The sequence below is a fragment of the Balearica regulorum genome, chromosome 24 (genome assembly GCF_011004875.1).
Source record: "Balearica regulorum gibbericeps isolate bBalReg1 chromosome 24, bBalReg1.pri, whole genome shotgun sequence".
In the NCBI taxonomy this organism is placed as follows: domain Eukaryota; kingdom Metazoa; phylum Chordata; class Aves; order Gruiformes; family Gruidae; genus Balearica; species Balearica regulorum.
The window spans coordinates 6,660,574-6,684,563 of NC_046207.1; the positions used below are offsets into that span (position 1 = coordinate 6,660,574).

Below are 23,990 nucleotides of genomic sequence, written 5' to 3' on the forward strand. Positions count from 1 at the left end.
CGCAGAGCATCTTTCTCTGCCGTTGTCCCTGCTGGGGACTGGAGCATGAGAAAGCAGCTTTGGGCTGGGAAAAGGCAAACTAAGAACCCACTGTGCCTTGCTGCCACCACGAGAGGTGAACTGTGTCCATGTTGACATCCAGCCACATCCTTTTTATTCCACCCAGTGCGTGCTGCACCTCTGGATTTAGTCTGGGGCTCGTGAAGGAGCCAATACCCATTTTTGGTGTATTTTGTTTGGGATTTGAATCCTCACAATCTGACACTTTTTTCTTTTTTTTTTTTTTTTTTTTAAGATTAAAGAGCATCACACCAGAGAAATTTAGACAGCCAGCTAAAGAGTGCTGGCACACGTAGAGAGACGGATTGACACCACGGCAGCCGGGCTGGGATTTAACATCATCTCCGTACGAAGCACAGGTATAGCTTACTTTCCCTGTTTTATCTTTGCTAAGCCTTAATCACGGAGTTGCTGCAATTCCTTCCATGAGGTTAAGTCAAAGGAAATTCCCAGGTCAGGTCATCCATCCTCTGCGCCCGGTTCTGATCCTGTGCCTGCACTTTGCTAAATCCAGAAGGACGGGAATTGGGCTCAGCAGCGGGATTGGAGCTGGAGGCTTGGGTGAGAGCACGGGGGGTTGACCTCAGTCTTACCCCTTGAGCATGGCAAGGCAGCGAGGGTGGAAAGATGTCCAGATTTGTGTTGCTTCAGAAAGGGTTTCCACATCTCACCTTTCTCCCTTGAGGAAGCGTGTTTGGAAAAGTTGGAGCCCTGCATTTGACTTCAGCTGGGAACTCCTCAGGTCCATTTTGTGGCGAGAGCGTCAAGTCTCCATCGCTGGGTCTGGAAAAACACCTGTCAGGGATGACACGGGGAGAGTGGTCCCCGCTTCGGGGTACGTGATGAGCAACGTGACCTCTTGCATTCCTCATGTCCAGCCCTGTCCCTTCGCTACCTCTCCTGTGCTCAGCCGAGCTGCGCTCCTGGCAGCGCGGCTCTGCACGGCGAGGCAGCGCAAGGTGCTCGTCCTGCCTGCTATAAACCTTGGGTCCATGAGGACGAAAGCCCCCCTGATGCAGCATGCTCTCCCTTTGCAGAGGGCAGCTCTCCAGCCCGACTCACTGCGGGCTGATGTCCAGCCACAGAGATAACCTCACCGAAGCAGTGGGACAGGGTAAGGAAACTTGACCAAGACCACGCAGAGGCTACCAGCCTTGCTAGGAGTAGATCCCAAATCCCTACACTAGTTTGCCACCCACAGGGCCACGCTACCCCCCTTGGGCAAGGGGAAGTTTCCTGGGACAATCCTTTCTTCTCGTCGGCCTTTTTCTTTTTTCTTTTTTTTTTTTTTTAATTAAATTAAATTAAATTTCTGTAGCATCTTTTTTAAATATTATTATATACCTTAGGCATTGCTCTGAGTCCATCAGGGTGAGTTGTATAACACACTGAATAGACAGGTTGACTATCTGCCCACTCCTCCTCCCTTCCCTCCCCCCCCCCTCCTCCGGCCACCCTAGAGCTACGCTGCGCTAAATGTGCTTCAGTTTCATCAATCCCCAAGCTGCACATCAAAGGCTGCGTTTGCTTAGCTGCGCGCTTCCCTGGCAGGCTTCAGGGATTAATCACACCCGAGCCTGCGTGAAAAGCGTGACCGTGTCACACTTGTTTGTCTCGGACGGGTGCTCTTCTGGTTATCTTACAGCAAAACTAACTTGGCTGTTGGCCCTTCTGGATGTGCCATTTCCATTTTTATTTCTTTGGGTTACCAGCCATAACCGAGGTTGGCTGTAGGTGCCATACAGGCATAGCGGAAGATGCCATTACGTACAGTTAATGACCATCCTTGGTTTATTTGAGCTGTTGTAGCAGCCAGGAGTCCCTGGTGCAAACCAGCGTCCTGGTGCAGTGCAACGAGACCTCTGTAGTCTGTTAGAAAATGAGCAAAAATGAGTAGATGCCTCCTAGGGAGCCTACAGAAACCGTGAGACGATGATGGTGTTGGACTCCATCTACCCCACAATAGGAGCTGCCAGCTTCGGAGGCTTGCTGGCCACCACGAGAAGGTTTAAAGCAGCGTTTGGAGAAGAGCGAAGCCTCTGCAGAGGGGCTGGCACCCGGAGATGACGCTGCGGAGTTGCCCGTGTGCTGGTGACAGCCCTGCACTGCCAGAGGTTCGCACGGGCTGTGTTTGTACCTTCAGAGAACAAGATTTGGGAGCCAAAACTACAGCTGGACGGAAGCGAGGATCCCTTCATTAACTTCAGTTGCTGCCCCGGTACGGGCTGGCATGGAGCTGACCTCTGGGAGGGACCCGGGGAGTCTCGTCTGGTTTGCTTGGATTGCGCTGTCTTCCTTCGTATGCTGAGTGGCCTTTCCGTAGCCTTCTGCGATAGCAGTGATGCTACAGGGTGGAGAAAGCTAAACTTCACCCAGAGCGTGCAATTTGTTCAGGGTTTTCCTGGAGATGGACCCTGCGTGTGCAGAAATGCTCATGGGGATTAGCAATGGGGTCCTGGTTTGGATGGGATTGCAGCCCGGATTTTTTTTTTTTTTAATCTCGGGCATCATCTCTGGCAAAAGCATTAGCTCACAGTTGCAGAAAGCAAGCCCCAAGAGAGAGCAGGGCTCTATTGAGAAACAGGCACTGCCCCAAGGAGCTTGCAAAAAAGCTGGGAGGGGAAGTAAACACAACAGAGCCGGGCTGGGATTGCAGCACACTCCCCGTGGCCCCATCCAGCAGCCTACACACGGGGCCCCAGTGCCCTCCTGGCTGTTTAACGCCCAGCACTGACCTGTGCTGCCTCTGCACTGGGGGGCAGCAAACACTTGGGGGCCCAGGTGGCGAGGGAGGTAGCCTGCAGCAGGAAAAGGAGAGGCCGAGGACGTGAGGCTGAGCAGATGTGATGATCTCCACTGGCTCAAGGCAGTCTGAGGATGGGGAAGCCCTTGGCAGCTGGAGGACCTGGCTGTAGCAGTTAGCAGGGATGGGTAGAGTTGGTCATTTCCAACGTGCTGGCACAGCCTGAGGGATGTCTGGCACCTGCTCCTTGAGCCCCAGGACTTTTGGGGGCCGTGCAGCCGTGCTGGGGGAGAGGAGACACCTGGATCTCTTACGGGGATGTGGCTTTGGAGCAGCACGGGCTGAGCTGCCTGCAGTACCCCCAGGAGGATGCCTGGGTACCGCCAGGCAAGGCCAGGAGAGTTCCTGCAGGATGCAGGCAGGGGAGGGTTACAGCAGATGAAGCAATACCTACAGCCGCTGGAAGGCTGTGCGGGATGATCTTGTTCCCTAGCTGATTTCCAGCTCCCAATTTAAATCCTCTGTACTTCCTCTCTCCCTTGACGAGATAAAGATCCTGGGCACGCAAGGGTGAACACCCTGCCGTTGCGTCCTCTTCCACAATCAAACCAGGCATCGAGTGATGCCGCTCCCCGTGTGCGCCATGGGGAACAGGGAGATGACAGGGGGAAAGGGGAGGTGGCTGCCTTCCTGTGGGTGTGTTTTCCAGAGCAGGAGAGAAACCAAGATGGATCAGACACCAGCCAAACAAGGTGACTACGTTGTGAGGAATGCAGGCACAGGCTCTGTTCATTGTGAGATGCAGAGAGGAGATAGAGGGGCAGCTGCAAAGTGCTTTTGCCAGCACAGCCACGGCACTGGCCCCTGAAAGGCGAGAGGCAGGGTCGGTCTCAGCATCTCCATCCAGGATGAAATAACGTCATAGCGGTGTGCGGTTGATGTGCAAAACTCCGTGCCACAAGACGCTATTGCTACTGACAGCTTAGCGGGGCTAATAAAGCTTTTAGAGAGGTATTAAGATAGCAAGAACAGCGAGAGTTTTAAAATAGTACGCTGTAAAAAGATAAAGGGATTGGGTACAGATAAAATCTTCATGCTTGAGTGTGTAAATGGCAGTGCAGAAGATGAAGGGACAGGCAGGAGTTTCTTCCAGGGCCAGGTAATCCCCAAACCACTTCCTTTAGGGTTCCCAGAGGAGGAATTGGAGGAATCCCAAGTCTCATCCTGGAGTAGTTATCCCTTGTGAGGTTTTTCTGCAGTACTATTGGATTTACCCTCCTGGATAGGGCAAGGATCCTTCTGTCTGCTTCTCCAGGGTGAAATGAGTCTTGGTACCGACCTGGCAAAGCACAGTTCCCTCTGGGGTTGGAAAAGACGACATTTGTGCAGAACTCGTAGGGGGTTTGCTGTCAGGATGCCTGCCCGCGTGAGGCTGGCTAACAAACCTGCAAGTCCCACGAGGGAGCAAGCCAGCAAATGCAGAGTGAACACATGAGCTTCCTTTTCTCTGGAATTCAGGCCAAAAAAAATGGCATGCCCCCAGTCTGCAGAGCCAGCGGTGTGAGGCTGGCTGGAGGTGACTCCGTTCCTCCCAAGCGGGGGCTTTGGAGTTGAGCTTTCCTCTCTGGGCATCAAACAAGCCCTGCTTCTCCCCTCTCGTGCTTTGGGAGGCACGGATGGCTGAGCGGAGCAGAGGGTGCTGCCGGCACGGGAGGGGTGACGGGGAGCAGGAGGCAGCGGAGGGCAGCGCTCCCCAGGCGTTGGCTCGGGCAGGACCCCCCCCACACACACACACACCCCTCTGCTGCTCAAACCGGGAGGAGGACCCTTTGCCTTGCCTCTGGCCTCCTAGCAGAGCTGAGGAGAATGGGAAAACTTTCCTGTGTTTATCAAAAGCAAGCAGCTTGTCACGTCCCGTGTTATGTATTTACACCTCTGTGCGTGGCCCCATGCTCCGTTCCTGGCTGGGGACCTGCTAGGGCCGTTCTGAATTCGGTTCAGGTGCAGCCCGGTGCGGAGAAGAGCTGCACATGTACTTGGCCCCATCCGCCTTTGATCTTAAGCTCTGTCAAGAAAGATGCTTTGGCAGGAATCTCGCCCATCAAGTACCATCCACAGGCGGCTGCGATGTCACGGCTGTGACCAAGCCCTGACAGCTCCAGGAGCTGAGGTGTTGCCAGGTTCAAGCCAAGCCTCCACCTCCTGCCCCTAGGCTGGAGGCAGCTCCTTTCCGTGGTGTGCAAAAGCTCGGGACTCCCTGCTCCTCTGCCTGGCGAATTCAGGGGTCTGAGCTGCTTTCGAGCATTGTCGCAGGCTGGAGGAGCTGCCGCTCATCCCCCCGACACCCCGAGCCCTGGGTCTGGCTGCGCAGACACTGACCCGCTGCCCAGGGGGGTGGCAGCTGCCGCGTGGTCCGAGCCGCTGAGGAAGAGGATGGGATTGCCGCTGCCTGAGCGAAGAGGCCAAAGCTTGTCCATCGCATCCTCGGATGAGCCAAGCCCTTGCTGCTCCCTGCGCCCCCGGGCGTGGGTACCGCTGGGGTGTCATTGGGGTGTCACCGGGTGCCAGTCGGGTACCAGCGCAGTTCTGATGCTTCACCCCCCCCCATCCTCTGCCCGAATTATCCCGACAGTGGCTTCCTTCCCTCGGCTCGGGGTGGGGAAGCCACTAGATGGCAACGTTACCTGCAGCCTGGCCGCCTCTCCTGGGGATGGAGCGGGGCTGGGGGTGCTCCGGGGCCGCCCCCCGCCGCTGGCACCGGGGCAGCGCTGCCCCCACACCGCGGGGGGTCTGCGGGGGCCGCGGCGGGGAGCCTGGCCCGGGGGGGTGCTGGGTCACCTCTTAGCCAGGACTCAGTGGCGTGCGTAAAGAAAGCGAGTTACCTTAAAATCCCTTTGATTTCAGGCCGTTGGCTTTGCCATCAGCAGCAAACTGGCTGCGGCGTCCCGGGATGTCACATCACCGGGCAGAGAGGTGACGGCACCGGGACACACGTACTCATATGCACATACGCGTTCGCATATGTGTGTGTCACCGTCCCTGGAGACTCTGTTTACCTGCAGAATCTCTCAGGCAATCCCCAAGCAATCTCTTGCAAACGTGGCTGGGTTTGACCTTGAGGAATGGTTTGATCCACGCAGCGTGGCCAGCAGAGACCCTTCGTGCTCGTTACAGTTTCTGTGAGCTGGTGTCCTTGCTGTGGCTGGGAGCACTGATTCTGCTGGTGCCGAGGGCTTTTAGGCATGACCGAATCAAGCTGGCTTTGAACCAGGCAGCGCAGGAACGCACAGCAGCGTGTAACCTGCCGGGAAACACCCCGTGCCTTTCCCTGCTCCCTTCAGTTATTGTTGCTGCTGGTGTTATATCAGCGCCGAAGCCGAGACCTGTTACGTGAAGGGCTTTAGCCCTGATCAGGTGGGCAGGGCGGGTGTGAACAGCCGTCTGGCGTTAACCTGGGCTTGTTCCCTTGGAAAGGCTGCCGAGAGCCCGCCGGTGCTTCGGGCACGGTGCCCGTCGCTGCTGGGCCACGTCCGACTGGCCGGCAAGTTCCTGCAAGCAGAGAAGTTACTGACCTCGAACCTGCACTTTTGTGTGCCTCAGTTTCCCCACGTGACGGTCCTTCCCTGCTTCCCCTAAAACAAGGAAGAGGAAGAGGATGGAGAAGCATAGTGGTATGGTTCTCTGCGGCAGCCAGCTGGCCTGAATGGGAATGCTAATTAATTATCCATCACATTTGGGCCACAGTGCACGAGGAAATGAAACGACGGTGTGGTATGGAAGAACAGCCCTGAACAGAAAAGGGATGTGGTGTTCACCCAGAGAAAGGTTTATGGGAGTCCTGAGTTTATAGTACTACAACAGGTAGTATAATAAACACCGGAGGATAACGTGTGTCGGGGAGCCAGAGGCATCGCTGTGTCCTTCTCCGTGAGGCTGCGGAGCCTGGAGAGGATGGACGGGGATGGGGAGGGAGGCAGGAGCGCTGCCCTGCCGATAGCTCTGCCCTCGCTCCCGAGGTCCTGCGGTCTCTGGTGCAATGCCTCCGGAGGTGGTCAGTGTTAATTTGCTTCATTTTTTTTTAGGGCTTTTGTCTCCCACTGCCCTTTGAGCTCTGAAAACTGCAAGTTTGGAAACCAGCCTTCATCGCAAAACAACCCGCGTTCTTCCAGCCACAAACCTCCGCCCCGTGTGCCCCGTAGCCTCCGCGAGGAGCCCTGAGGGTGGGACACCGTGCGATGAGCCGGCCCCGGCAGAGATGCCAACGCCACAGCCAGGAAAGGTGGGACTGGGGCCAGGGGGGAGGAGCGGAGGCCAGGAGGTCTCAAGTCCCAGGTGCCTCCTCATGGCTCCTTGGCAGCGGAGAGCAACGGAGTTCATCCACGAAGTCCTGCCCGCTCTGCCTTCTCCACCGCCCTGGCAGGGCTGCGGGTCCTTCCAGCCTCCGCGCCTCCCTGCGTGACTAACGGAGCTGGCCGGCTCCCAGGGGTGTCCGGCCAGGACCCCAAACAACCCCAGGGAGCCAGGAGGAACAGGAAACCCCAGAGTCTCCTTCCTCATCACCCTCCTCCTCCTCGCTGCCTGCCAGCTGCCTTCCCGGGCCAAGGGGTGGCTCTGGGTGGCCCCGTGTCCCGTTGGACCAGACGGGAACCGGCCGCTCCCGATTACTCATGGGGATGATGCGGGGGGGATGCAGGGGTGGAAAGTCGGAGCAAATGGAAAGCGGGCGCTTGCCTCTGACCTCGTCTTCCCACCGCCGCAGCTGGAGCTGAGCTCAGCCAGACGCCCCGGCACGAGGCCACGGGTGGCAGGCGAGGGGACGCCGTGCTCAGCTGCGCGTCTCCGTCCTGAGCCGGGACAGGCTGCTGAAGGACATCGAGGCGAGAGCGAACTCGCAGCTGCCAGGCCCCCACTTGCACACGCGCCAGAGAAATGCAGCGGTCTGTGCACGCACGCACACGCGTGCACGAGTGCCTTGCATCCGTCCGTGCGGAGCTGTGCTCGGACACCCGTATTCAGCGCTCCCTGGGTGACTGGCACCCACTGGGGGGATGCTCTGCCCCCCAGGAGCGGTGCCCATGGCTCCAGCAGCTCAGCTCCCTCCCTGGGGGGGAGACGGCTGCAAAGGAAAAGGAGATGGGGCAAAGGAACTGAAAAACAGGAGTCTGAATTTGAGGTACAACCTGAGATAAACCTCATTTTCCCGCTGTTTGCCCTGGAAACTGGCTAAGGCTGTGTCTTACAGACGTCTTCAGAGGTGTGGGTAAGGCATGTCTTCACCCCGTGCCCTGGGATTCCCCCCTCAGCACCCCCGCTCCTCCCTCTGCCACGTGCTAGTGCTTTCCAGACAAAATTAACCCCAAAAGTAAGGTGAAGGAAAACGTGCCCTAGCCATGCTGGAGGTCATCTGACAATCTTCCTTCCACCCCTGGGTCCTCCTGTGCTCTGAGCCCTTCTCCAGCTCTAGGGGTGTAGAGCTGCCTTGAAACCAAACCCACCCACAGCCCACAATGACGATCGCCCACCCCAAGCTTTCCAACATCATCCCCATTTCCCAACAGGAAGGTTTTCTGGCACGATGGCTGGACTGTACAAGTGAATTTGCGGGTGGTGTTGCCAGGATTTCAAATGATTTCACAATCTAACTTCTGTGGGCTGGAGAAAAACTCACTTCCCACCTGAAAGGCTTTTCGGAGCACTCAAATTTACTAACGTTGGTATTCCAACCTGCTCCTTTGCCGAACGCCAGATTTTCCTCCCTGAGCTGGGTTTCCATGAGATGCCCATAGATGGGGCAGGAAGGACCAGAGACTGGAGAGCTGGGGAAGGCTGGCATCTCTGCGACAGGCAGCGACGTATTTTTACAGAAAATACATCTTTCAGGAAAAACCTTTTGATGTGAAGGACTTGGGCTGACTCTGAGAGGGTGCGAGACCTGAACCCTCGCTGCTTTCCGGGTCTCAAAGTGGGGGCAAATCCTGTCCCATGTGGATGCCCAAGCTGCTAGTTACTATGGGATGGACTCATACACCTCCGCAATACTTTGATGAGAAATTCTGCCCAGGTCAAGGTGAGCAGTTGTGTTCCTGGCAAAAATAATTAATTCCAATGAATCGACATTTTCCTGTTAAAAAAACCCCACGAAACAAAAAAACTTCCCAACCCTCCCGCAGCCAATTGACTGCTCTGGCAGCTGCACTCCAACCCACGGGCGCATTTTGGGCTGTGAACTGCATGAAATGGGACCCCTGGAAAGCCCGACCACGACCAGGTGGAATTTTCCAAACCGACGGCGAGACAAAAGCTCGGCCGACCTCTCCGCGCCGGCAAATCTCTTATCGGGGGACGTTCAAAGGGAGCGGTGCCCGCGGTGCCGCCCACCCTCCCGGGACCAGGAGGAGGTGAGATTCAGCGGCTGGTTAACGCCGGCGATGCCTCCCCGGCTTTGTGCCGAGCGGGATTGGGTTACGGGGCTGGGGCTGGGAAAGCTCCTCGGCAGGTCGCAGGTGGATTAAGGAATTCCAGTCCCTTTTCAGTGCCCGGTGAACCACAACTAATATGGGAGCTGTAAAGAGAAGGGGTAGGCGAGATGGGAGGCGTTGAATGGGAAAGCCACCTGCAAGGGAGGGCGATGCAAGCCGGGCTGCTGGAATCCGGCGGGCGGTGAGGAAATGGTGTGATTTACCATCAAACCTGGCCACAGCCTGGGGTTTTTTTCATTTTGAATAAGGGCGGCCGGGGAGAGCCCTGGGTGAAGGTGGCAGGAAGGTTCACGTGTCACCTCTGGAATGGGGATGCTTCCAGGGAGAGGAAAAATAATCGCCCGGCGCAGGTGGATCGCTGAGCTGGGTCAGAGCCAGGCTCCGACCGGGGGGCTGAGCGAAGGAAACCCGAACAGCGCGGTGCCGGGGAGCGTGGTGGGTTGTGGGCAGGTCTCTGAGGAAGACGTGGACCTCCCTGCGAGGGTGAGGACCTGAGACGCCAAAAGGGCTTCAGAGATGGAGAGGGAGTAGCCAGGGCACAGGAGATGGTGAAAGCCCGAGTCCACGACAGTGCTAACGTAGGTCAGGCGAGAGCAGCTCCCTCCTTTTGCCTATTAAAATGCCTTTTTCCTCCAGCAGCTCTGCTGAGCCATGTGGCTCCAGCCGGGCATCGCCCTGCCAAGCCCTGGACTGGACTCTCTGCTTCTCTGAGGTTGGTGGCCCCTTGCTCCAGCCCGGTCCGAGGGGTTTGGACTCAGGGAGCACCCTGCCCCTGAGCTGGGCGCCCAGCCCACCACTTTGAGCTGTCTGGGGACACACGGCTGCCAGGGGAGCCGGGGACGGACGGACGGACGCGCCCAGCATCTCTGAAGTCAGAGCAAGGCTGCAGGGGGTGGGACGGGACGGGACAGGACGGGACGGGACGGCCCTCTCCTCCCACCCCGCAGCCTGGCCTTGGGAGGGATTCCCCAGCGCCTCAGAGCCCCCGACGATGCCTTATCCGGGGCAGATCCCGCGGGGCCCTCCTGGCCATGCCTGGGGAGACTTTTGCACCCGAGAGCCGTCGGGGAGGCAGCGATCTTGTACACCCTGCTCCCCAGGAGACTCCTAGGCGCCTCTTAATAGGACTTTAATTATACATTTACCATCACCATTTTTTTTTTCTCCCTCTTGACTTCAGCTTCCCCAGAGATGGAAATACCCGGCGCGTGCTGCGGGGATTGTCAGCTCCACTAATGACCGCCTACGAGCGTGCTGGGGAGGGAGGACGGTGGCGTGGGGACATGTTAGGTGACACCACCCCGACTGGCTTGGCGGTGGCTCCCCGGCTCGGTAGGAGTGTCCCCGGGCCCCGGGGTGAGCGGCTCTGCCTCCAGCTCTGCAGGAAAGGACGGTGGCTCTGGGAGTCAGGGAGATGGCTGTCACGGGCCAGAAGAGGAGAGGTCAGGTCCTGCGAGGGGACCAGGACGTAAGGGTTGTCCCTCTGCTCGCTCCGTGCAGCAGGACAATGCTACAAGGTGGCTGCTAGCCCTAGGCACCAGCCAGCCGTCGGATGGAGGTGGCCACCAGACATCTCTGCCCTGCGGGGGATCCGAGCTCCAAATATCACACTGCCAGCTCTGCCAGCGTCCGCCCTCGTGACATCCCTTGCCAGAGCCATCCCGCCTGCCTCAGACGGCGTCTGGTGCCCACGGCACTGTCAGGATGCTTTTCAAAGCTGCCCGGCTTCCCCTTGAAGCCCTCTGCAGTGACGTGCGCGATTTGGCGGGGACAGAGCCCTCCTTTGCAGAGGGGAGGGTCTGGGCTGAGCCGAGCATCCCCTGGCTCCGCTCTGCTCTGTGAGCGGGTACCACAGGCTCAGCCTGCTGGAGAGCGAAGCGGAGGGTTGGCTTCTGCCCTCTTCTGCGTCTGGGCAAAACCCTGCCTCCTTTATTCGGCCAAAAACTCACACTGAGAATTTTGCTTAAGTCGAGCCTGGGAATTTGGCCCCAGAGGCTTAAATAATTCTTTCTACATGGTACACGCAGAGAACAAAAAACCCATGCCAAAAAAGCAAGCAAACCAGAAACAGCAATATAAGAGGAACAATTTCCTTTACCACTAATTTTCTCTCTGTTAATTAGCAAGAATGTGGGGTCACTGATGATAACGCTCTTAACGTCTCTCCAAACCCACACGTCCCGGCTGGGGACAGCAAGTGACCCCGCAGCGCTGAGCCTCCACGGGTCCCCGGCAGCCTCGGCATCGCAGGGGGAGACCTTGCCTGGGAAGGCTACGTGGCCACCCGGGGCCGGACTCTGGTAGCCACTCTGCTGTTACCTCTTCTGCAGGTAAATCGAGGACTCCAAGATGACATTTTTTTCTGAGGCTTGACCTCAGCCTGCTCCCTCTGAAATTCATCGCTGGCTGCAAAGGAGGAGAAGGGAGCCAGGCCTGGGGCTGTTAACACGGTGGTTTTCATCGGTGCGAAAATAGAGAGCTGGAATATGGAGAACACAGCGGGTCTGGCCCGGGGAGCTTCTCCCCCCTCCCCTAATGCTGTGCCCGGACCGAGAGATGAGCTGGGCATCTTCATTGCCCCGAGGACACGCGTGGCCACCGGCCTTGGCACCTTCCAGCAGCCAACCCACAGGAACGAGTCACTGGGGCGGGTTGGAAAACACCCGTTTCTCCAGAGATGCTGAAGCTTTTTCCGATGTAGTGCTCCTTTCCCTCTTAAAAATTCCTGAAATAATTTTTTTTCAGAGTCTTCACCACCAAAAAGAGGAGGATGTTTTGGGACATTGCTCTTCATTAAAGCGTTGAGGGACTTTGGGGTTTTGGTGGAAGGCTTGGGATTTTGCCAAATATGGGAAATGTCAACAGAATATATATTTTTCTCTCCAACTATTTATTGAAAGGTTTCTGTTCCATCAGTAAAATATCACAGCGATTTCCACCGCCCGCCCTTCTTCTGTTCACCTGCTCATGGACTTTTGCCATGGGACTCCCATGTGGTTCCTTGCGAGCCACGCTTGGCTCACCCCCGAGCATCCCCCATAGCCACAAACTGCATCTCCAGCTCGGTCTGACACTGGAAGCACTTTCTGATGAATATAAATCCAAGGAGGGGGGATGATTAAATCGCTCATCTATTTTCAGCAGAGAGAGTAGGTGCAGGGGAGGGCTGGGCTCCCCCCGCCGCCGAGGAGCCCTCTTTGCCAATTCGAGCGAACGCCACAGATTTCCCATCACTCGATCCCCACAACCTGGGCAACAAAGCAATTTTCTGTCATCAGCGATGCAAAGTGCTCACAAACGAGGACTGAACGTGCAGTCAGCTGCAAGCTCCAGCCCTTCCTGTCGGCTCTCTAAAAGCTCGGCAAATTCTTCCCCCAACTTGCAAGCCCCGACACGTCCCAGGGCACGAGACGGGAACCACGCATCCGACACGGAGGATACGGGGTCGTCCGTGCGTTCCCCGTGCCGTGCGTGTGTCCTCCTGCAGATGCAGCTTCCAGTGCTTGGGAGAGGCCGGGGCTGGGCTGGAGGGTCCCACGGGCTCCGGAATGGGGGATCCAGATGTTGTTCTATGGCATCTGGATGTGGAAACGCTGCCCGGCCAGCGTCCCCTCCGGGTGCCGATGCTGCCACAGCCGCAGCGTCCCCAACCTGTGCCCCAAAGCAAAGAGCCCCCAACTCTCCCCGCTTGCTCTGACTTGAGATCAGATCGTTTCGTGCCATTTCTCCGCACCGGAAAGCAAGGACAGGGATTGCTCCGTGAGTCGTCGTTCCACTGGTCCGGTCAGTGGAGTCCTTGACCCTGCAATTTGGCCTTTCCCCAGGTTTTTGTAGCGCTTCTGAGTGGCCTGGGCAGAGTGGGATTTCGTAGAAACCCTGCTGTTTCTGCCTGCTCCTTCTAGAAAAGCAGAACGAAAATACCCTGCAAATGGTGAGCTCCCCCTGCAACCCTTCTGACCCATCAAAATGTTTTGCTTTGAGGAAACGGAAGGATTTTGTTCCACTTTCTAAAATTTAAACAGGGTTTTGCTTGTTAAAAAATGCAGCTTGATTTGAAAGTGAAAAATTCCATTTTTTTCACTACAACAAGCGACAGAAGGGGCTCTTCTCCCCAGGAGCTCAGCTCTTCCTCCCAGCCATACCAGTTCACCTCATGCGTTTTGCCTCCCATGTCAGCAGAATTGGCCCCTCAGCCCAGCACCAGGACCCAGTGGGTGACGGAGGTGTGCTTTGCTGGGGGCACTGAGCACCCTGGCAATGGCAGGATGGAGCCCAGCACTGCCAGAGGAGCTCTCAGCCACAGCTTTCAGCTTTCCAGCTAGGACATTAAAAAACAAAACAAAAAAGAAAATGAATAACAAAAAAAAAAAAAAAACCAAACAAAACCTCACACCAAAACCCAAAAAACCAAAACAAACAAGAAAATCTGTGGGATTTAAATTCCATCCTTGGCCAAGCCCCTTTCCAGAGAAACATCTCAACAGGCGCTGCCGCCAGCGGGCTGGGGGGGGACACACGTGGGGTTTAATTCCCCCCACCCGATGGGCAGAGAGGTGGGAGCGGAGCCGGCCCCGCGGCAGAGCATCACCCCGGGGATGCCGATGTGCACAGGGACCGTCCTGCGCGTGGGTGCTCCGGGCGGGTCCTCTGCAAGCGCCTGGGATGGAGGAGGGTGAGGGGAAGGAAGCACCTTCGTGGGCACGAGGAGGCTGTGCCAGCACCTGGGTACCACGCCGGGCACCTCACCCCCTAAAACCCCCCGTTAAACCCCTTCTCCTGGCTTAGCAGGGCGCCAGCTATTAAGGTGATAAAATAGGTGCTGCCCACTTCAGTCCTAATCCCAAATTTTATAGAGTTTCTCCTTTAGAGACATGTGGCTGCAAGAGATTGTTTTAAAACAAATTAATCAGGTTTATTGGATCAAATTCTCCACTGAGCGGCCAGCGCTTGATGATCTCTGCATCTAGCCATCCCGAACTGCCTTGTTATGTTGTTAAAGTTGCAAACCCGTAATGGGTCTCACCAAAGGGACAATAGCAGCTTCTCAAACGAAGAGCCTGCGCTAGGACAGGAAAAGACCATTTCTGCAAGGAAGAGTCCCTGGAAATCGTGTAGAAAACCGGGGCCAGATCTTAATTGGGCTCATTGTAAGGCTCGCCCTTAGGGGAAAATCAACCTCCAAACAGTTATCTAAAAAAAAAAAACCCCAAAACATCCAGACCAATATCGTTCATTATGTAAATGCACAATAAATTCAAGTTATCTAAAAAAAAAATCTCAACCAATACTTGCCATTATTTAACTGCTCTGCTCACACCCCAATGAATTCCTGTTGTCCTTTCTATCTGTCCCACCCAGGAAGAGGCGATTTCGCGCCGCTCCAGCGAAGGCGGCAGGGGCAGGGAAGGGGCAGAAGAGCATCAAGGTAGGAAAGACAAGTGACATCTCAGCCTGGTGCCAGTCCACAGCCACGTGCCAAGCGACGGAGCTTCGTGGGAACAGAAAGAAATGGGGGGGGGGGGGGGGGTTTAATACTTTTTGGAGCAGCCCAAAGGATTTTCTGGGTTTGCATCAGCAGGCAAAATGTTTTCACAGAGCCAGCCTCCTCGCTGAGCTTTACTGGGGACCACCGAACCCCCGACAGGACGGGGTTCAGCTCTTCCAGCTCTCCAGCTCGCTGCGTTAAGGGTGATGGGAAGCGAATGAGGGTTAAAAACCCTCTTTAACGAGTGCTCTTGTCAAATTAGCAGGGCAAGGCGCTGAGGCCGGGGCTAATGAATGGAATAATTGATTAAATATGTCATATTTCTGCCTAACAGGTTCACACCTTCCCCAAAGGTTTCCAGATGGGACATAATTATCCCCCAAACTGGCTTCGCACGCCAGGGCACGAGGGGAGGAACAGTGACATGGGGGGAATTTAGACAGCAGAAAATTGCTCCCGCAATTAATCCCAGGCAGTTCATAAACTCACCGAAGAACAGCAAGGGTGGGGAGAGACCCTCTCGGGTTTGGCCCTCAGCGGTGCCGGTCAGGAATAGCTGGTGATACTGGTGTAAGTTTGCAGGCTCTGGGCATTTATGGGGTAGCAAAGCCAGCGCCGGTTTTGCTTCTCTCCAACCCAGACGCCACGAAGGGGAACGTGCCCCGTTCCTTCCTTCGCTCATTCATCTGGCTCCGCAGGGGCCAAGGGCTGAAGTGATGTAAATCAGGGGGACTATGTGCCCCTCGGTGGATCACTGCTGATTTACATCAGGGTCCTTTTATTCCTTTGATTTCCAACCGGCAATCCCCATGAAAATCAAACCCAGACCTGATCTACGTCCTGGGAAATATTTTAAGTTCTAAACCAAAATATTTCCTTTATTGAGGGGGGATGAAGTGGGAGGGGGGGTGGCAGATGCTTATTTGTTTTAAGAATTTTGAACATCTCTATGACTTCTTCTCAACTCAAACCGGCGACGAAGCAGGGCACAAATCCTGGCCGTGGCGGTGGCTCTGCCCGCGGCCGTGCTGCTGGGGAAACGCTGGTTTCCACCACCTTGGGTGGCACCAGGCTGCCCCGCACCCGCTGCAGAGCCGCTGGGTGCTGGAAAGCAAGAACCCCCCCGTCCCCCGAGCCCAGGGCTTCAACCAGCCCAACGCCAGCCAGGCTGGCTGCTGAGGCTGCAGCGTCTGGGACAAACCCATTTTTGAGCATCTTTTTGCAGAAAATCCCTTTCAAATCCCTCCTGGAGATGTTAGGAGTTCTGCAAAGGTAAAGGGGGAAAAAATATTCATGTGAACTTTCTCCTCCATTGCGTCCCTCTTAAACCCCCCTGTCGAAGCCGGGTCCCAGACCCTCCTGTGATGGCCACGTTGCTGTCACCTCCTGTGTTCGTGTGTCCCCTGGGCCACCTCTGCGCCCCCAGGTCACCTCCCCATCAGTAGCTCCCGTCTCGCCTTGCTCATGCCGGGATTCACTGCGCGGGGGAACGGGTCCTGGGTGCTTCGGAGGCGTCTGACACCGCGCGGGGGACGAATCCTGCTCCCACTCGTGTTGGTGCTTCCCTGTGGGGCAGGATCAGGCCCTGGGAAAGGAGGGTGTCGTGCAGCGCAGCCTTTTCCCCCGCACTGTTACCTGCTCCAGCCCCCTCCCAGAGGATGCTCCTGAACGACACCCCCCCCCCGTCCTCCCCCTTCCCCCGGGATGCCTTTTGCCATGCTCTTCTTTTGCCAACCAGCCAAAAAAGCCGGGGGAGAAGCCGGGGGAGAAGCTGGGGGAGAAGCCAGGGAAGAAGCCAGCGCCGCAGCTCGCTGCGCAGAGGAGCCCGACTCGTGCTGGCACCCTGTCTCCCCGCGCTCCCCCGGGATTATTGACGGGGCTGGAGATAGCGCGGTTGTTCGTTAGTGTGGCAGCGGTGGCGTGTGGGAGGGCAGACGCCAGGCTGTCTGCTCCCACTTTGTTCGGCTTGTTATTAACTTCTCCTTGGGCTGCCATTAACCCAGAATTCCTGTACTTGGCTTCAGGCTTTCCCCGCGCCGCTCTATCTCCAGCGCGTAATTACAGCTGTTGGGATCTCCCTTTATCTTGGAGGATCTTGTAGGTTTGTTACCTGGCACATGCTTTCCTGCCCCCCCCCCCTTCCCTGCACCCCTTTAATCCGTCATCGGCTTTCATCAGCTTCGGCAGCCGGTGCTGGCAAGGCAGCCGGTAAAAACCCGGAGCCTCCGGAGCCTCGGCTCTGCACCGGCGAAGCCGCATCCCGAGCGCCTGCCGCCAAAGCGAGAGCATCGCCGGGCCGGGGAACGGCAGCGCCGCAGCTCCCGTGTGTCCCGGCCGGCAGCGCCGGGCGCGCTCCCTGCCACCGCGTGGGTCTCGGCATCTGTCAGCACCTTCCAACCCCCAGACTGAGACTTTGAATTGGCTCCGAGCACGGCCTTGATTTATTTTTTTAATTTAATACGAGTTGACTTGATGTATTTATTTTGGCAGCGGGTTACCCCTCAAACCCCAAACCCCGCTAAAACAGCGTGTTCTGTCCCTGCCAGCCCGCGCCGACACAAACAGGAGGGCTGGGACCTGCCCCCCGGGCGCGCGCCCCGTGCTCGTCCCCGGGCAGGTGCCGGGGTGGCAACGGCTCCTGCCCTCGAGCTGCCGAAGCCGCCGGGAACCAGCCCCGGGTGAGCGGTGGCTGGGAGCTGGGAGTTTTGTGCAGCCTGAAGGTTTGGGGCCAGTTTCTGACCCCGTCTGCCAAGGGAACGCGGAACAGGTAGTGCTGTCCCTGCGCCCGCCACGGTGGGCTCGGAGATGGGGCGGCCCCTTGGCACAGGATGGGGCTCGGGGATGCTGAGATCGACGCCGTCAGACCCCCCCCCAACCCAAAACTCCACCTGTGCGAGGGTGGTGTGGAGTCGGGCAGGAGGAGGAGGAGGAGATGGGCTGCCTCTCGTTTGGTGTCACTGCTGCCTCGTTGCTCGCCCTGGGCTGCCCCGTGCCATGGGACTCGCTGGGAGATCCCCCGGCGCGGGGATCCGCTTGCTCTCCAGCCCCCAGGCACGGTGGGGTGCGAACCCCCTTGGGCTCGCCAATGAAACAGAGCTGCGACACCTTACCCCAGGAGGGGATCTGACCCTGAGGGTCCTCCTCCTCCTCCTGCCAGAAGTCAGGTATTGCCCCAAAACACCCGTGGGACACCGTCCTTCCACCAGCACCCAGCACCGGGACCCTGGCTCCCTGGGACCTCAGCTACAAGGTGGAAATTTTGGGGTCCTTATATTTATTGATAGGTATTTATTATGCCCACCACGTCGCAGAGGTGTGGGAGAGCACAGTGGGCTGGGAGGGGGGGTCTGGGTCTTCAGAGCCCCCGGTCCAGCCCCGGGAGCCTCCCTGCCACCACGGGCAGCCTCCGCGGCCAGGGGGGACGCAGCCCCCAGCCTTGGCATCTCCCTCCCTCCCTCAGCGCCGGGGCGAGGAGCACCGGAGGGAGCGGAGCCACCGGTAGCTCATCCCAGCAAGCCGGCACCCGTCCCTGGAGCCGGTGAGAGCTGAGTCACCCCGGCAGGGAAAGTGAGGAGCCGGGATAAAAGCAGATGAGCGGAGGTTTCCTTTGATACTCACATTGGCCACGCTTCGCCCCCGGTGCTGGCCAAGCCGGGCTCCCTGGGGATGCCTTCGGCCAGCCCGGGCAGGGCGGGAGAACATCTGGATTTCTCTTTTTCTGCTGCTTCGCCCCCGCTTTTGCCTGGATGGTGTTGGGGTGATTTCCATATTTGCCCCTAGAGCTTGGTGGCCCAGGCCGAGGCGGCAGGACACCTTCTCCCCACACCCAAATTCAGGGCTCACGGAGGACTTTGAGCCCTTGTCATCCCCAAGGACAGTCCGGGGACACCGGTGCTTTTCCCAGCTCTGTGCTGGGATGGAGGGACATGGGGACCCCAGAGCCTGCGCCCAGCACTGGGGGTCGGTCTGTGGGTCCGGCCGTGCTGGAAATGGTCCTTACGGTGCCGTGAGCGAAGGTTTAGGGCAGTTGGGATGGGGAGAGAGGGCAGAAGCCATCAGCTATGGCGGGTCGGGGGCAGGTCAGAGGAAGGGTTGGTGCACTGGGAGTCCGGGCAGGACTCGGTCCCAGTGTGTCCTGGGGTTAGCCAGGAGCTCGGCTATTTATATCGGAGCTCCTGGCCCCTGCTCGGAGTGACTCAGACCCGGCACGATGGCGAGATGGAAACATGTTTTGAAGATGGTCTAATGGGAGGGTGGGGATGGGGGACCCTCCCTGCCACCATCCCCGGCCGCCTGTCACCCCCTCGCTCCCGCGGGGCTGCTCCTCCCGGGCAAACCCCGCACGGGGTGGCAGCTGAGACCTCGTGGCCGGTGCTTGGCTTGGCACGGGCCACCCGGGGCCACCCGGTTCCCTTCCCCGCTGCGTCACCCCAGTGTCCCGACACCCATCACCGTGGTGCAGCCGGGGCTCACAGACCCCATCCAGGGCTCGGTGTGAGACCAGGGATTGAGGGGGTGCAAATCCTCCCACCAGCACCGTCCGGGGCTCTGGCTGGCTGTCCCCAAAGGTGGTGAGGGTGTCCCCAGCCCCGGCGGGGGGGTTTGCCCCTGGTTTTGGCCTGGCTGGCAGCCGGGGTGGAGGCTGCGGGGCTCCTCCGGGCCCCACGCACCCCGCCGGGGTCAGGGCTCCCCGGGGCAGTGGGAAGGAGCAGCCGGGCAGGTCGGCGCCTGCTGCCGGGAGCGGGGCCCCGCGGGGACGGGGTGCTGCCGACGCCAGGGGAAGGGGCCTCCCGTCTGCCAGGGCGGGCGCCGACCGGGTGGCTCTGGGGCTCTCACCCCCCCGGCACCCTGGGTGTCCTCCCCCAGCACCCATGGACACGGGGACCGGGGATGCACGAGGCCTCAACGCCCTGCGTGTCCGTCCCTCTGTCCGCTGTCCGGCCCTCCCGTGTCCATCCTTCTCCCATCGGTGAGCTGAGTGCGAACGGCCTCAGCTGCCCCTTGCCCGGGGTCTGTCCCCTGGGCGCCCAGGGCTGCCCCGTGCCCCCCCCAGGGGGATGTGCCCCCCCCCAGGGGGATGTGCCCCCCCGGGGCCATGTGCGTGGGGAGTCACCGCCCCCCCGTGCCCCCGATGGAGGGGGTCCTTGAGAAGGGGTTACCCCCAGGACAGGTTACCCCGCACGTGGGCCAGACCCCCCCGGATACTCAGCCAGGACACGGGGGGCCGAGGTGCCCCCCTGCCCCGGTCTCCGGGGACGGGCCGGGGACAGACGAGGGGGGGAACCCGGGGGGGTGGGGGGGCCGGGGGGGGGTGTGGGGGGTGCCCCAGGGCGTGACGCCATGGCGGGCGGGGCTTGGCGGGGCGGGGCGGGGCGGGCAGGGGATCCCCCGGGCGCGGGGCCGCGGCGCGGCAGCGCGGAGCCCGTCGGGGGGGGCGGCGGGGCTCGGCGCGGCACTGCGGGCTCCGGGGGCTGCCCGCCCCGGCCCGGCCCGGCCCGGCCCACCATGACCATGAGCTCCGTGGCCGAGAGCCTGCTGGGGCCCGACCCCTCCAAAGCCGCTTTCCTGGAGCTCGGCCACCCCTCGCCGCCGCACTACCCGCTGCACGGCCTCCACCCCGCCGGCCACCCCCAGCACGACCCGCCGCCCTTCGCCTCCTACGGCCGGCCCGGGCCCTACCCCTACACCGGCGGTGCCCCCCCGCCGCCCCACGGCGGGCCCTACCTGCCCTACCCGCCCCCCGGCGCCCAGCATCCCCCGGCCGGGCTGGCCCACGGCGCCAGGCTGCAGGACGCAGGTAAGGGGGGGCGCGGGGCGCTCGGCGCTGCACACCCGCCCCCGGGCACCCACCCGGCGGGGAGCGCCGGGGACTCGCCGGGAAGCGCCGGGACGGAGCCGTCGGAAGCGCGTTGGGGCGCCCGGCGGGGGCGATGCGGGGGCTCGGCCCGAGGGGAGGGAGCCGAGGGGACCCGCGGGGGCCGAGGGGCGATGCCCCCCCCGCTCCCAGAGCGCCCGGACCTGCCGGAGCGCCGTGCGGATGGGCGGCTGCGTGGCTGCAAGAAACCCCGGGGACGGGGAGCATCAGAGCCCCGGCTGGCCGCATCCTGCCCCCCGAGACCCCCAGGCTGGCCGCATCCTGCCCCCCGAGACCCCCGGGCTGGCCGCATCCTGCCCCCCGAGACCCCCGGGCTGGCCGCATCCTGCCCCCCGAGACCCCCCCCCCCGCCCCCCCCCCCAATGTATTCTGAACTCGGCTCCCTGCCCCGTCGCATCCCCGTTCCTCACTGCTTTCCCCAAAAGCTGATGCAGGAAACCGCAAGCTGAGCCGCCCCGGAGCGAAGCGGCCCCCGGGCTGCCCCACGGAGGGGTCCCGAGCCTGGCTGGGTCCTCCTCAGCTCCGGGGAGCCGTGGCTGTGGCCAGAGCAGACTGTGCGCCAGGTGCGCGTAGGTGTGCAGACACGCTCGCCGCCGTGCTCTGTGCTCACCCACCTCAGCCCCGTGCTGCTGGGCCGGGGACCACCTCGTCCCCGGTGCCGCTCTGAGCCCCGGCGGGTTTCTGCCCCACACAACCACACGGCCCAAGAAGGACCCAGGGATGCTCAAAGCCACGGCGCGGGGAGGGCTCCAGCGTGGGGGCACAGACCGCAGAGCGAGGGGCTGCCCCGGGGCTCAGTGCAACGCCGGGGAGCAGCGTGCCCGCAGCAAGGGCCGCCGGGGCAGGGGAGTCTGTCCTGCTGCCCCCTCCGTCGCCCCGTGGGGCCCTGCCCAGCCCCCCCCTTGGGTGCACAGCAGAGGGGCCTGTGGCCTGCCCGCTCCTGGGCTTGTATAGCGACATTGAACGGAAGATCCCATCCTTCCCTTCCTCCTCCTGTTTCCCCTGTGCTTTACCTGGGGCTTAAACAAACCAGCACAGCAAAAACAAGTCCCCCCTCCCCTCCAAAACTAACCTCCAAAAAGCAAAACCTGTTGCAGCCCCCAGGGCCGGGGTGGGATGGTTTGGGGGCTGTGGGGTTTTTTTTAACCTCCCAGCGTGTTGGTTTAACTCTGCTCCTCTCCCACCCCAAGAGCACGAGAAGCCCCCGGCCATCGCCAACGGAGAGCTGCGCATCAACGGGAAGGGGAAGAAGCTGCGCAAGCCGCGCACCATCTACTCCAGCCTGCAGCTGCAAGCCCTCAACCAGCGCTTCCAGCAGACCCAGTACCTGGCGCTGCCGGAGCGCGCCGAGCTGGCGGCCCAGCTGGGGCTCACCCAGACCCAGGTATGGCCCCTGCGAGGGGCGAGGGGACGGTCCCCACCCCGGGGATGCGCCATGCGGGGGGGCTCGTGCCCATCGCTGCTCCGGGAGCGACGCTAGATTAAGGCTGCGTCACGGTGCCGGGGTGCAACTGGAACCGTGCCGAGCCGTGCCGTGCCGCGGCAGGGGAGCTGGCGCCGGTGGGCCCCCAGGGCTCGGGTTCGGGGCACCCCTGCTCGCACCTCCCAGTGGCACCGGGACTTTCCCAGCCCCGGAGCCTGGCTGCCGGCCCGGCCGTGCCCGGCGCTGGGCGGCCCCGGGCCGCGGGACGGGGCGAGTGGGTTTTTGAAGGTGATGGGGAGAGACAGGCAGGCGGCAGCGGTGCAGCCCGGAGCCAGGGGCGAAGCGAGCTCATAAAGCCAGGGAAGAGGAGGCAAGTGGGAACCTGCCGGCAGCGCGGGGGGGACTGCGGGGAGGAATGAGCGGGGCCACCACCCCAGCGCGGCGGGCCCCACCGCGCCGCACCCCGGCCCAGCCCCGGCACCCGGCACCCGGCTGGGCTGGTGGGGGCCACAGCCTGTGCCGGAGTGGGGGACGTGGGGACGCGTGGGGATGTGCACGGCCGGGGACTCCTGGGTTGGTCTCCATGTATCGCATGTTCCTCTGGGCTCCCTGTGCCTCTTCCCACACACTCCTCCAGCTGCTCTTAGTGGAGTCTCTGGTGGCTTGTAAAGGGTTGGGCTCAGAGCCCGGCTTGTCTCACAGACCCCCACCCGAATCGGCTGTGTGCCCTGGAAAGGGCAGGTGTAGCTGGGGGAGGTGGGGACCCCAGAGAGGTCTGCAGCTATTGATGCTGGGGGTTTATGGGGGGCATTGGCCACAGACCCCATCCGCCCCACTCACCCCTCTCTCCCCCACAGGTCAAGATCTGGTTCCAGAACAAGCGCTCCAAGTACAAGAAGATCATGAAGCAGGGCTCGAGCGCACCCGACGGGGAGCACCTCCACACCGCCACCTCCCTCTCCCCCTGCTCCCCCAACATCCCCCCACTCTGGGACATCCCCGTGCCGGGCAAAGGGGCCCCCCTGGCCCCCAGCAGCTACATCAACAGCTTCGGAGCCTGGTACCAGCCGCACCCGCAGGACGCCATCCCCCGCGCCCCCATGATGTGATGCTGCCAGGGCTCCAGCACCCGCTGGCTCCGGGAGGGCCGGAGCAGGGGGGGGATGCTCTGCCACCGCACCCCGAGGGACCGGGGAGCCCAGCGAAGCGCTGGGAGACCCCAGAGAGTGGAGAAGGAGGAAGAGGAGGAGGAAGGCGACTGCAGTCTGCAGGGACGTGGGGATCGCCTGCTCCATCACGGTCCGAAGTGAGGCAGCTCCGGCACGACGTCCCAGTGCGCCCGTCCCGGTGGGACAGGACTTGGCCTCCAGCCGCAGCCCCGGGTCCCTCTGTTCATGGACATGGGGCAGGGGGGCCCCCAGAGGGCCCGCAGACCCCCCCCCGGGCCTGCCTTTATTTATAAATACTGTCCATTATTATATGTGCCCCCCCTTTATAAATAGGCTGTACACTTGTAAAGACTGCTCCTCCGTACCTGCCGCTCCCTTTGGGGGGGTCTGTCCCCGGTTTGGGGGAGACGCTTCAGTCTTGGTCCTCAGAGGTTCCCATCTCCAAAATCTCGTGGGTAAATGGCCCCACGGGGATGGGGGCACTGGAGCAGGGGGCTGAGGCTATCCTCCCCCCCCCAAACATCTGTGCGGGACCCGCCGCTATTTTCAGGCATGCAATCGCTCCCCTGAAATAGAGGCGCAATTATAGTAATTGTGGACCCGGGCCCCTCAGTGAGGGGCTTCTCACCGCCTCCTCGGGGTAATTACGGGCAATTTGGAGCTGTTGAAGATGTCTCCGTTAATAGGGGCGGGAGAGGGAGGGAGGGAGGGGGGATGTGGGGCAGGTTGGGGACCCCGGAGTGGGTCGAGCCCCGG

At 60.4% G+C, this 23,990-nt stretch overlaps 1 protein-coding gene and 1 long non-coding RNA gene across 3 annotated transcripts in view; both read left to right on the forward strand.

Annotated features, from left to right (window-relative positions):
- LOC142605079 (uncharacterized) overlaps window positions 1-11,343 on the forward strand; it is a 40,606-nt gene extending 29,263 nt beyond the window's left edge. For both annotated transcript variants that reach the window (XR_012838834.1, XR_012838835.1), the window contains 3 exons: window positions 296-419; window positions 6,886-7,082; window positions 7,563-11,343. This is a non-coding gene — a long non-coding RNA (uncharacterized LOC142605079). The remainder of the gene's footprint in view (window positions 1-295; window positions 420-6,885; window positions 7,083-7,562) is intronic.
- An 8,850-nt stretch (window positions 11,344-20,193) lies between these two features.
- Window positions 20,194-23,561, forward strand: DLX4 (distal-less homeobox 4). Its single transcript, XM_075775020.1, has 3 exons — window positions 20,194-20,564; window positions 21,833-22,026; window positions 22,923-23,561. The coding sequence occupies exons 1-3, from the start codon at window positions 20,273-20,275 to the stop codon at window positions 23,172-23,174; spliced, it is 738 nt and encodes a 245-aa protein (XP_075631135.1). The 5' UTR covers window positions 20,194-20,272; the 3' UTR covers window positions 23,175-23,561.
- The last annotated feature ends 429 nt before the right edge of the window (window positions 23,562-23,990 follow it).